Raw genomic sequence first — 14,669 nt, forward strand, 5'->3', positions numbered from 1 at the left:
CAAAAACAAATTATATGTAAAATTAATCCTACAACAATGGAGAAGTAAACGTAGTTTGGAGAAACATTATAGAGAAAGTAAAATAATTCGTTATTGTTTATAGTAGACTTGGCATTGTTTTAACTAACTAATCTAAACGAACCTTTCCAACGATAAAAATAAATTAAGTTGTGATTTTTTTGTGACTGAATCTCACGTTTTCTTAAATAATCCAAAAGAACTCGCCTAAGGATAGAATACATTACAATATTATATGCTAAAAAAAGCGCAATATTATAGCAATAAGTCTTACTATCGCCCACTGATTCACATTAACAAACTTAAGCTGTGAACGATACAAATTCACTACGAGGTATTAATACCAATTATTTGTGATGAAGTTGAGATGATAACTGAATATATTATGGAAAAACAAAAGTAATATTACGCCTAAAATTTGTGACAAAATTCACGTGAACTTCAAGTCCCTCTTACAAGATCATTTTAATTTTTCCATAGTAGATACGAAATAAGATGTATACAAAAATAACAATTCACAGTCATCTTTTGTGTGTTCCACAAGTCACTGCTAAAAGAGGCCTTTCGTACAATGCTAGAATTCATCAGTTAGGCTTGACGATGACAGACAAAATGGTTATCTGAAACGCTTTTTTTATATATATATAATATTATACTATAAAAGTTACAGTTTTAAATATCAATAGCTGGCGAAGTATAAGTAATCAAAAGGTTTAATTTTTTTACAAAAATCATGTTAATATCAGTTAACGTGATTTTTGTTATAAAATTTAGCCCTTCTGATTCCTGGTGCTCTGCCAGCAGCTGGCGTTTATGTCGTGAAAAGTAATAATGGTAAAATTGTTATTTATAAAATTAAGTCAAATATCTATAATATATTCAACAGATGGCGCTATTCCTTCTTCAGTGCAGTACAACATGAATGACCCGCGAGATTTTATTGTGTTAACCAGTGCCGTATATAAAGGCTGGCATTGATGGCTTTTTTCAACCATTGGTTGTCATTTGTTTATGGATTTGTATTTTTACATTGAGAGGCATCTTCTCTTAAAAGTCTTTTCAGTTTGATTTATAAAACTGCTGTATTCTTTTAAAGGTAATTTTTGTATGTGTATATAATAATCACCAAATTTATTATTTTTAGATATGTTTACCTATAGTTTGATTTTGATTTTGCTAGTAGTTTTATTTATCTTTTTTAGCTTGAAATACTGAAAACACTTGCATTTGCGGATTAGTATAAAATATTCATAAATCAACTTAGATATCTCTTAATCTGTTCAAATAACTTTTACTTTAGAAAGACGTACAGTTATATAACTTAACAAATTAGATTACAATGTGGAAGTAATAACCATAGCTTCACAAACACTTAGTACTTATTTAAATATATTTTAACTACAAAAACTCAACATTACACTGGGTTATGAGCTTTCGTTAGCTATTCATATGTTTTGTCTCCTAAATAATTCGAATACGATTTCAAATAATTTATGGATTGTGTATTGTTCAGTAATATTGACAAATTTAACCAAAAATGAAAATGTTTTTCCCATTTCGAAGTTAAACTTGCATCGCACTTTATCATAAATACTTTGTTGCACAGAGAAGAATAATTATGCTACGATCATTTTGAGAATATGCAATAGTAAAACAATATTAGTGACGTTTGTCATAATCAAATTGTAATAAATAAATGAAACTGAACAATGGAATACTATGGGATTGAAAATTTTGAAAAAAAAAACGGTTTGTTTTTTACTAATCTGAAATCAATACTTCATGTTTGTTTTACCGCGTATCGTGTCGTGACCTTTGACCCCTATTATCTTTAGCTAATTTCCAAAGAACGCTGAAGGACATGTGACGTCACATGTAAAAGAGGAGGAAGACAGAAGTCTGAGAAAATGGCGTTTTGTTGGATTGTGAGTGATCGGACGTAACGAAGTGGGGGAACACTATAGTTTGTCATTGATGAGAAACGTACTTTATGGATTACCACTGTTCGAAGCTAAGTGATATAATGGCAGCAAATATGTATAGAGTTGGAGGTAAGTTCTCAATTTGGTTGATAATTTTGCCATTTGTTTTAACACAACACATTTGCGTCTAAAGACAAGCCACCGGCCGATGGCCGAACTGGTGTTTATACTTTAGGCCTATCATTGTATCAAACCTTTCGGCGCAAGCGGATAGTAATTACTATACGTAATATATGAGCTGTAACGTTGAGACTGATGTTCCAATTTCTAAAATTCTTTGAAATATTTGTTTATATTACATTCTGGTATGAACGATTTCTTATGTTTTATAGATTATAATTTATAATATGAATAAAATATCTGAATTTTTACATCTAATGTTTATTAACCTGTTATTTTACTTTCAATTTATATTGTAGCTCTTTTTGTTGTGAAGTGTATCCTACTCAAACTGCTACGTAGTTATACTATTTACTATTATTACTACTACTAGTGAGACTACAGGCTTTGCTATTAGTAATTACTTCGTTTAGTGGTTTGGAAACAGCAAGCAAGGTCTGAGGCAAAAAAAAAAAAATATGAGTGTTTCAATTGTATTCATAACAGAGTAACTTCTGAGTTATATTCAGCTTTCAGAGTATGAATAACTGGTTACATCATGTATGGAATTAGTAAATAAAGTTTACAGTTTCGTATAGTCGATTTCTTTGTGTTCATACGTACTAAGCCAGGTAATGTGGCATTTGTCTTCGCAGATTATGTGTATTTTGAAACTTCATCCACTGCACCGTATCAAATTCGACGAATTGAAGAACTTACTAAGGTAAATAGTTGTTATTAGCTATTATTATTTACGTTAAAGTTATCTTTATAACATCGTTTGGTATATACACACGTGTATAATTTAAGAACGTTTCGAAAATGGATTATCTCATCTATACAATAAGATATGTTTGCATAGGACTTCATGCCAGCTAATGCTGTATTTGTTCTTTTGTCTGTTTCTTCGTCAAATGACATCTACCGCTACGGTAATGGCGTGAGAAAAAGACCCAGACTAGGACAATTAAACTTTGTTTTCTGAAACTACTGAAGTAACAAGCAAAATTAGGCATAAGTGACGAAATTCGTTTAAGATTTTAACTTTATATTGTAATAAGACTGCCGTAAAAATTCAAAATTATATTTAGGTATATAAACTGTTATAATGTTTCATTTATATAAATGTATTTATATATAATAATTAAATTACCCAAGACACGACTTATATTTCTTTAATTCATTCATAATTATTCTTCACAGACACCTAATGGTAATGTGGAAGCCAAAGTGACGTGTTTTTATAGAAGGAAAGATATCTCTAGTTCTTTGGTCTTGATGGCTGAAAAGCATCAAAGTAAGTTACAAGTGAATTGAATTTCGATTTTTACAGTTTTACATGAGAATGTTTAAACAGTAAAGGTTCCTATAAGTGATTTGAGCATCACCATTTATGATAAATCTGAAAAATTGATAAAATTATTAAGAATTTACTCTTAAATTTTTAACCATTGTTTTGTATGGCCACAACACTCCTTATTCTAATACAAAGAAAATATTGTCTAGTACTAAGTGTTGTTTTTTTAATAGTTCAGGCATATATATATATATATTACAATCTTTTGAACAGCAAAAAAAAGGGGGGGTCAGTCTGTGTTAGTAAGTGTGGTACTAAGGAATTTTATAAAATTTATATTTGGACAAAATTGTTGAACTTTTAGGGGGGGTCAGTCTGTGTTAGTAAGTGTGGTACTAAGGAATTTTATAAAATTTATATTTGGACAAAATTGTTGAACTTTCATAATTTAGGTATGATAAAGTAATTACCCCTGAAACAACTAACACACCTAGACCAAGAAAAAACTGAAGACAGTATATAACAAAAACTAAAATTGTACTCATATGCAGCTAATTATAGGTCTCAACTTAGCAAATAAACTCTTTTAATATGTTTTATGACCAACATATATATTTAATTATATTAAATATATATATTTAGATTTTGAAAACAATGTTAATATGTTAAAAAAAGGAAGATTTTTTTTTCTGAACTAAGTGATACTGGTTAAAAGCTATTCCTTTGCAAGTTATGGAAGATGTTTTCTTTGTATATTATTATTATCAAAATGGAAGTATAACCCTTTTATCATTGCTGAGTGTAACCTTGTATGTTCAAAGTGAAAGGGATGAAAAGGTTTTGCTAAAAGTTGTGCTCTATTCAAGTTCCTGTATATTTTGGTTTAACATTGCAGTTATATTAAAGTTATTTTTATCATATAATTAAAAAAAATATATTGTAATGTTTAGATTGGCAGTTTTAAAAATATTTTAAGCAAATTTGCTAGAACTCCATAAGATTCACATTTTTTGTGTCAATGGTTTCAATACATACTGCAGGCCTTACCATTTGTGACAGTTTATATTAACAGGGTTGATCCTGGTGTTCTGTTTCTCAAGGGTAACTAATACTATTAATAGTTCATTATTTATGTTTAACCAGTGTGAAGTATGTAATATTAAATTAAGAAATATATAGATGTAGATCCTTAACATTCATAGTTAAAGCTTTAAAGAGTGTTGTAAAAGTGCTTCAGAAGTGCCATTTTTTGTCTTATATATACACACACACACACTAATTACTTTCATCGACGTTCTTTCGTTTTGGAAGTTGAACGTAAAAAGTAGTGTGTGTGTGTGTGTAGATATAAAGAATTCATTAGTGTTCAAAACGTACCAGGACATTTGTGAATGTTCCATAGTGTTTACTTTTTCTACGTTTGATACAAAATAATGTTATAAACACATTAAACAACGATTTAAGTGAAGTTTAAATGTGTGTCAGAACGGCTAGTATGGGTATTAACACTTTTGCTAATAAAGCAGAGAACAACGTTTCGATTTTCCTAGGTCAACTTCAGGTTAACATCTTTTACTTCAAGTGGGTTTCTCGTCATCAAGAACTGAGTGAAGTTTAATATTATACTTGTTTACGTATTTTAAAGTTTATATCTAAGTTTAGACTTAAAACTCTCAAATATCTTGTTTTTTTGGTGTTTTTGTTTTTCGTATGTAGCTGACTGAGTAAACATTTTAAACCGTTGTATTTATTTGATGGGAGCTTGCCTCTGTATTTATATGACAAAAGTTAATAACTTTTACCTGAACTTTAGTGGTCGTGTGAAATACTTGTTTGATGATTTTATTAAATATTCGCCCGAATTTCTATAACTAGACAATTTTTTTTATTATTATTATTATTATAACGCAAGCCTAATGCTATACTAGTATAATCACGCAGGAAGAATAGACCCGTTTAACGTAAAATATTACGTAACTTCCATCCCACCTACCCGAATATGTTTCAGCTAAATAAGCTAATTATTATATTTATATAAATTAAAATTAAACAAGAAGAAGATAATAAAGGACTGTTTTTGACCGAATATTTGTTTATGGGGTTAAAATACCCCTATTATTATTATTATTATTATTACTTAAATGTGTTACAGCTAAAGTTAGTATAATATTAGTAAGTACTGATATATATACACCATGTTAACAACAACAAAAAAATTAAACATTTTTGTTTTTAGTTTTAAGGCCTGAATTATCTTAAAACATACAATAACTCAGGAAGTTGCATTTATTTGTCGAGAGATTGACACTACATCTAACAACAAATATACATTATTTGCTTAAATGTTTATAAATTTTGTCCGTGGTTTTGATTACGAAAGAATCCAAAATTAATTTGGTTTGCCAAAAAAGTTAACAATTACATTTCGTAAAGACACAAGTTAGGGTTCTGCGATTCCAGTACGAAGGTCGGGTGAAAGGCTTAGATTTAGAACAAACATTAAGTGTTAAAAACATACAGCCAGTAAACTCGTATACCGGAAGCTTGCTTTTCCCTAAAGTAGTGGTAAATATAATGTCCGGTTTATTGGAAAATGTTTGACTGATCCTGATGTTACGGGCTTCTGGTCGTGTATATTTTAATAATTTGAATGTACAAATTTATAAAGAAAAACTCGTATATAAACTAAATATATCTTTCAAAGTACTTAACGTATGGGAGCAAAAATCAAAACATTGAGAATCATAATCCGTAATAAATTTGGATAAAACGTAAGGCACTTCAAAACAGCATACTGCATAGTTTAATTGCTGTTTTCTCGCAAACTAATATATATTTTCTTTCTCTCTAGGAAAGTGGGACTGGTGGTTTGAATGACATAAGTACCAGTGTATAGGATATTGCATAGATAAATCAATAGACAATGTTCAGGATATACATTCAGTATTTCTGTCAAAGCGTCGCCTTGACATACTAATTTAGAATGGCAAAATAATTATTGAACACTTTTTGTGGAAGCATTGGAAACTTGAGTTGTCGGGTGTTGTTTTTTTTTTGGGGGGGGTTATGGGTATGTTGTGGAACTTTACCTTCTTCTAATAATGTATGTGTCACATCATGTGCTTTTGTATGCATTCCCCGTTGGTACAGCGGTTAGTCTACGGATTTACAACGCTCAAGTCAGGAGTTCGATTCTCCTGGATGGACTCAGCAGATAGCCCGATGTGGTTTTGCTACAAGAAAACACACACATGCACACTTTGGTACGCACACACAAATCATCTTGGGTTTTTCAACAAGGTTCAGAGTTATTTAACAGTTGGCTTTTCATAGGCCAACCTCAAAACAAGCCAAAGTTGTGTAAAAACCCACAACTAAACTGATAAGTGGACAAACTTTTACAGTGGATTGATTTTGCTAATGAAACAGTTGTTTCATGAAGGGTAATTTATCAAGAAACTTGATAAAGGCTTTGTTTCATTAAATGGAAATGGCACTAAATAGTAGTTTTAAAGCAGAAAAGTCTTGATTTTACTACACATGCGCAAGAGCGTATTGAATCGTATTTCATTCTATTTGTACCTCATGTATGATGTAAATAAACCTACTGGACTAACTTTTTTCATTAACCATGATGAGTTCGATTAGCCAAAGCATTTTCAACGCCCTTGGTGTTTTTGCACTTATATTGTTTGTGAAGAGGTAGGATCGCTTTTATTTATCGAAAATATTCAGGTTCGTGGAATTCATATCGCCTGACGCCTGGAGGACATGAAAAAGGTTTTACTGTTATACTGTCGAATTATTATTATTTTACATTGTTCTTTCTATTACTAGAAAAACACTTCGCGTAAGTTACTGTGGAGCCAATTAACTTCTTAAAAAAAACTTATCTACACAACTTGACCACAAACACACATATAAATGAACATTTAAAAACAGTACCTAAAAACCTCACACCAGAACTATATAGAAAAATACAAATATCCTTTTAATTCACAAACCGTAAATCTCACGTACAGTAGCAAGCTCATTGAAGTAAAATCGTTACCGTTACGTCGTTGTTGTTACAGAAGGCACCAGATAAGATCTGAATGTCAGCTCTTGGAAGAATCTGTATAAGAAACTATTAAAACCTTTAAAGTCTTCTTTATAAACATTATTTCTCTGTGTAGCAGTATTCATGTACATCTTGGACTTTTTATCAGTTTCTGCTTCGGTATTCTCCAATTTGTGCTGTAAAACCTTAATGACTAAACGTTTAAAACACCATAAAATATATAGACAAATACATACAAAAATGTATAGTCTTGTGGGGGGGGTGAGTGGACAAGTAGTGTTTTGAGGGTGACAAATATACTTTCTCGTCATTTTGTTTAACAGTCAGCATATGTACTATAATTAACTTAGTTCATGTCTTATGACAAGTATAATTAATTATAATAATGCTTCACCAGTTTAAGAAAGACCTTTCCATCATACTAATTGTTGTTTTCACAAATATCTCATATTGTTTCAGACCGCAATGTTTTTGTTGTATTCCAGCTGTCCAGATGAGCTCTGTATGTAGCTAAACGCGTCGTCGGCAATTAATATGGCGTACGTAGTATGGTTGCAATACTATTATGCATTCTTCATGAATATTGTAAGACTGGACAAAGAATATGATTTTAAAAACATAACAGGTCCAACACTGTAAGGTCTTGTGATTAGAATAATTAATTATAATGACGCTTTATCAACTTATAGCTTCGCATTATAAAAACATTTTATTTTTAGACGATGAAACAAAAAAACAAACTTAAAAATAGACATTCATGTAATTTCGTTTATCTCATTGTTTTCCCGTGTTATCACTCCTGTGTCAGTAGAGTGTACTGCACCGATAAAGCAGCAAACAAGATGGAGTTTCTTAGCGTGAATGCGATGTATGAATCGTCCTGTGTATTATTACGTTATTATCACTGCGGATCGAATATTGATTTATTTTGTAAGGACGTTTCATTGCATTTTGTTTTTCTTGTAATGATGAACGCTTAGCTAAAGCTGAAGAGGGCGAAAGTGAGAAACATTCTTAATGCATTTATTTATCATCAGTTTGTAAAATTGATATTGAGCGGGAAATATAAATAGAAACAAACAATCGTCTTCATAGTGAGTGTCACAACAAGTTATTGTTATATCACTGCTATATATATATAGCATACACACAGAGGGATTAAACTTTCCACGTAGACACCGGGACTTGTACGAACTGCTTTGTCGTTTTTTTATATGTTGTTTCTTCTTCAATTCACCCAAAGGAAAATCTTTACTTTTTCTATTATTTTTTTTAAAGATTTCTTTCCCATGTCTATTTGTTTCAGTATAAAATATAATATGCAAGAATTAATCTTTTCCATCTACCTACTCGACTTGTTATTGGTTATAGTGTTTATTGCACGCCTACAGGTCCTGTGTGGTGAGTCTAGCGTACCGAACTGTGGAAATGAGATTCGTGGTTCGTATCCCGTTACAAAAAAACACGAGAAAACTTTGTGCTTGGAGCCGTCAGTGCTTTATAAGATTACCTGCTTATGGAAGTATATTATGTTAATACGATTTGTCTTGTCGTTTTAGAAATACTGACGTCCAGTACATGTAGATTAAGCATAAACATACTGAGAATGTATTTATCAAATGTCGCATGGATAACTTGTGTAAATAGTGAAATCAAAAATCTGTAGTGTTATTAACAAATTAATTAGTTACTTTATTTCGTTTCAACCCGATTCGTCGAGTCGCATTTTAATCAATTAAACGTGCTTCACATATGCTTTAATAATTATCAACGTGTGGTTGAGAGGTCCCCAATTTACAGTCTTCTTCGAATGATTTACCACTAATGTGTCACGTGACCTTCGGAGCGTGTCTTCGTGGCAGATGAGTTCCCCGTCGCGTTAATTCTCCTTGAGGCTGTTTTAAACGAAGATGGAAGGATACAATTGTATCTTGCTTGTTTAGGCAGTGATAAAAAAAAGTAGTTCGGCTCTGGAAAGTGGCAACTTGGCATGGCAAGTCTCGTCTTCGAGGTCTTTGTGCTTACCGCTCCATTGGCTGATTTGATTGATTGAAAGAAAAAGACTGTTGCCTGTTCCAATTATCATTAAGCTGGAAGTATACATTAAAAATATTAGTACTCGTATTCAGCGTATGCAAGCTGGATTGAATCTTATATATGTAAAAGTGGCTCGTTTGGGTTGAGAAAATATTTACATAGAGGAGTGAACAACGTTTCGACCTTCTTCGGTTATCGTCAGGTTCACAAAGAAGGTCGAAACGTTGTTCACTCCTCCATGTAAATATTTTCTCAACCCAAATGAGCTGTTTTTACATATATATTTCTCTACAAGTGGGTTTTCTCGACAACACTGGATTGAATCCTGTGAATAGGAAACCGTAGAATAATCCCATAATCCCTCAAAACATTTGCGAATTGGATGAAACGCGATATAAGTAAGCTCGGGTTATACTGTATGTGCTCCTTTGTATGAATTAGGCCAAACAAGTTAAATACTTAAGAGAAGATTTTCAGCTTGTATTTCAGTCGAATCGGAGGATATCAACGGGGTCTTCCAGCTATTTTACACTTAATGAATTTTATCTAAATTTACATCTTTTCTAATCACATTTTTATATATTTATTTAAACTTCCATGTACTTTAATGGTTGAATTTTGTTTCCTTGGAAAAACGTGCATCTGCATATGAATAATAACTTTTCAGTTTTCACTCATCCTGCAAGAAAAACATTTTTCAATAAAAGAAAAATTATTGAGTGTAGGTGTGTGTGCGTATTTATACACCCACGATGTGGTAAAGCAATTGTATTGTAAAAAAATAGTACACAGTAAGGACGATATGTTTCACTCCATGCCATTTATTTCGTATACCATACAAGAGAACACATGCACACAGACGTGAAGCAAATAGTCATGATACAATTCCTTGTCAAAAAATATACAAAATTAACATTTGAAAAACAAGAAGGTATTCATACTGAATATAAATAGGAAAAGAATAAAAATTTGGATACAGCTTGACTGGGTAACCAAGAACACTGTTATAAGTGTACAATATTTGGACAGTGTTATGTCACTCTAAGGTACAAGTAGTTTACAGTATGAAACAAAGAGTTCACACAACTGGATATTGTTTCACGCCCCAGTTAGGTATCTTGATTCTTGTGAAGTAGGGTTGTATTGTTAAGATACCATTCTTTATTCTGCCATTGAATATAAAATTGCTGTTGACCTCAAATTAATCCCACAACCTGGTCCTAAACTAAAATCGTTATTAGCAAAAATTGCATTGAATTACCCAATACCCAGTGTCAGTTATAAAGTGTAATAACTGTCCAGAATTATACATTGGAGAAACTGTAAGAAAATTGGAAACCAGCTTCTCAAAACATAATGATAATAAAAAAAAACTTCTCATGTTTACCATCATTGCAACTCAAAAAACAAAGTGTTTTTAAATAAAACACTAATTTTAAACAAAGAACCAAACATCAATAAATGTAGAATATGGAAAGTTATCTTAATTGAGCAAAACAGCCTCACTCTAAACCAACACTCCCGGATAACCAAGATACCTAACTCGGCTGTGAAGCAGTCTCCAGTCATGCCACTTTTTGTTCCATACTGTATGTATGTTCATGTGCCTCTGTAAACTACTTGTAACTGAGAATGACATAGCTTTGACAAAATGTTGTACATTAATAATAAAGTTTTCTTTATTATTCAGTCATCTCCAAACTTTTATTTTCTAAAAAAGTGGTTCAATGAAAACCTTTTGTTGTTGTACAGTCTTGTCAGGTACCAATCATGTATTGTTGTTATTGTTCAGGGTTGACTTTCAGATTTCCTTCTAACTGTAATCCACACAATAATAACTCATCCCACATGTATTGTTTAGGTATATACAATGAGATGTAGTTAATGTCTGTTTCTTTACATTTCTCAGTGGTTGCAAATTGAAGCTTATCTTTGAAAAATGTAGTGTTTATAATTGTGTTATTAGTGATTTATAGGCTAGTAAGTCATAATATTGTTTTCTGTAATGAATATGATAGTGGACTTTACTGTTTGTTAAAAGAAGTGTCCATGGGTCATGGATTACTTGTTTGCTCTACCCACTCTTCATGATAAATTTTCTAGATGATTTATTATATGTTTATTCATAGAAACACGTATTGATATTATGAAGTAATATTTTTTATGCTATTTTTATATTTTAGATATTTATACAAAACACAAGTTGTGTAATTCAGGTTGCATGTTATTTCTAGTATAAAAGAAGTTCTAGCTAGTGCTTATTTCCTGGTCAACAGTGACTATTCAGAAAAGGTTGTAGGTTTGTTAACTTCAGTGAATAAGAAGGTAATTCTAGGTCTAATTCCCTTTAACGTTTGGTGTACTATAAAGTGGTGTTGTGTGAAATTGTACCTTTTCCTAGTAGAATTGAATAGGTTATTTTATATTTTAATTGTAGTTGATGAATTTTGAAGGGATTACTGTTCCATAACCAGATGTTTTTGTATAAATTCGACTTCTGTGTCATTTATGACGAATAATTCCACAAACTTGTGTCATCGAAGAGGTTGATCTCTTAACTATGGATTTTATTGTGGTACAGGTTTCACCCATTCCTAGTTTTAATAAAAGAACTATGCTAGTTTTCAGGGTGTTGAAGTGTGTCTTTTTATAACATTGTGGGTGATATTGTAGAGGCACCCTCTTCATTTGAGTGGTGTTACATGAGTTATGTCAGTGTCCTGTTGGTGATGGTGGACATTAGCTTCCATATTGTTTGTAACAAGTTCTTATTTAAATGTTTCTGATTAGATTACATACTTACACATAAAACATTAAAGAATCATTCATTGTGTATTGATATTGAAGAAGTTACATTTATATTATATCACAAGTGGTATTGAAGAGTTTAGTTCTGTAACTTGGTAATGTTGTATGGTTTAACTTCAGACATGTAACATATTACTGAGATTAGGCCTGTATTATAACAGATAATTTTGCTTATTTTTGCTAATAACAAACCAAAAGCATTCTGTAGTAGATCTGTGTAATCATGGTGTTGAAATTGTTAGCTCCATGTTATGATATAATATGAGTTACAGGATTTGATACACACCAAGTTGTATAGAGAAGCTGACCAGTAAAGTGTTTGCTACATATTTTCATGATGTTACAGGTTTTTGTTGTTTTTTCAACCTTGTAGTATACATTTACTGCAGATATTAGGTTCACCAAATGGTCTGACCTTCTGCAACTAAGTAAAGCTACTGATTAGAATACTATAAAGGACTTGTAGTTTATATTATCACTTAAATAGAAAAGCTTGTGTACATCAAGTAAAGTAAAATAAATAATATTACAACTTTTTAAATTTAAGGCATCATAATGAAATAAAATATTTCTCACCCCTTCTATTCACGGGATAAAAGGCACAAGTGGTGGTGGTGTGATTTGTATCTTAACTAGGGTGTTAGGGTCTTGTATCGTATTCTTATGGTGTTAAAGAAGTTAATTGTAACTCTTAGTGATATTGAAGATATCAGGTTCATATTTAACTATTTTTGAATGTATGTTTCATAGTTTGTTAAAAAGGTTAGGTTCGTCACCTCGTGTTTATGAAGGTAGTTTCAAAAGATAATAGTATATAAAAGTTAGTCTTTTAAGCTACTAGGTTTATAGGTTTGTGTTAACAAAAGTAATATAAAAAGACCATAGTTGTAGTGAAGCTTATAATCTACTAGTGTTAAATAAGTTAAGCTCATAACCTAATGGTGCTGTTGCAGTTAGATTCTAGGGTTAAGTCGGACCAGAATGGTGTTATGCCTCCTTTCTATTCAAGTAATTAGCAGTCCTGGTCTTATTGGATGAAATAGAAATTACTTCCATTAATTCTAGGGTAAACAACAGCAGAACGCTTATAGCTTCTTTTTAATGGTGGGCATGGAGTTTGTCATCATATTGTAACATAAAAGACTAGATCAGTGCAGACATATACATACAAAGATATGCATATAATTGAAGACTATAGCAACTGTATTGTTTCTCACAAATGGGAATTTTCTCTCCTCAAAATCTTAATTTAACCTCTGGTTAGGTTGATGTCAGTGAGTTAAACATAGAGCATAGTGAGGATCATTAAGTTAGGTTTATTACTTTGATATTGGTAGCTAGTGACTCTTGTAATGTTGAGGTACACATTTAACATGGCTACATTTTACACCAACATAAATCTTACAACACCTTATCTGTGTAGAGCCTACTTTTCATTCCCTTGTTAGGCAGTCTGTAGCTTGTCTAACCACACTCTCCTATTGGCATGGTAGTGAGTCATTCTGGCATGCTTGGTGTTCTTTGTATGAATGCACTTACTGTTTACTTATGCAGAGACATTAATTCATGGTTTAAACAATTAATTAATGTCTTTTAATGCTTTCCTACTTTATTACAAATAAAAGATAATTAATGGTTAAAAATGTTTCATTTATGTGCTTAAATTAATGACATGGAAATAAAAGTGTTTCATCTGATGAGTGACCAAAGAACCTGGTTGTGCTAATGAAATTAGACACACATATGGTGTTAATGAAGTCAGGCTCATAATCTGTTAATTAGATTCATAACTTACAGGTAGTAATGAAGTTAGGTTCAAAAAGATAATCTATAATCTAGTGCATTTGTTTAGCTAGTCTCATAGTTCAGTAGTGTTAATAATGTTAGGTTCAACAGGTAGTGGTATCATCTCCATATTACTATCTAATCTGGTAATACTAACAAAAATAGATTCAAAGGATAATGTTTGCGAAGTTGGTTTTATTAACTGTTGATAATAACAGAAGTTCTTAGCTTATAAGATGTTGAAAGGTTAGTTCCTATTTCTAATGGTACTAGCAGGGTTAACTGTTTATAGTTTTGTTGTTTAAATCTCTCTTCTTTTTTTAATGATATTAAATTTCAAGATCTTCCTTACAAAAACCATTTTAAAACTGTTTCAAATTTATTCAACCAATTTTCTTCATTCTTCCATATTTGTTGGTCTGTATATTTGTATATAGCAAAAGTTAATTACTACTGCTACAGAATAGAAAACCTCTTTCACAGAAGCAAAAACTACATGCAGAAACTCGTTAAGTTTGAAAGATAAACTAAAGTCCATATGACTTTTTATTTTCCCAGGTAAGATGTTGTGTGACAATGCATA

The 14,669-nt window shown here is 31.3% G+C and overlaps 1 protein-coding gene across 5 annotated transcripts in view; it reads left to right on the forward strand.

The window, feature by feature from the left end:
• Positions 1-924: 924 nt before the first annotated feature.
• LOC143229236 (metastasis-associated protein MTA3-like) overlaps positions 925-14,669 on the forward strand; it is a 53,951-nt gene continuing 40,206 nt past the window's right edge. For 4 of the 5 annotated variants that reach the window (XM_076461274.1, XM_076461303.1, XM_076461284.1 and 1 more), the window contains exons 1-4: positions 925-1,114; positions 1,854-2,069; positions 2,756-2,823; positions 3,303-3,396. In XM_076461274.1, the coding sequence (XP_076317389.1) occupies positions 2,009-2,069; positions 2,756-2,823; positions 3,303-3,396 (223 nt within the window). In that variant the 5' untranslated portion in view covers positions 925-1,114; positions 1,854-2,008. Of the gene's footprint in view, positions 1,115-1,853; positions 2,070-2,755; positions 2,824-3,302; positions 3,397-14,669 lie in introns of those variants that run through there. The other variant, XM_076461294.1, reaches the window with a different exon arrangement.

Source organism: Tachypleus tridentatus, chromosome 1 (genome assembly GCF_004210375.1).
Source record: "Tachypleus tridentatus isolate NWPU-2018 chromosome 1, ASM421037v1, whole genome shotgun sequence".
Classification (NCBI taxonomy): Eukaryota; Metazoa; Arthropoda; class Merostomata; order Xiphosura; family Limulidae; genus Tachypleus; species Tachypleus tridentatus.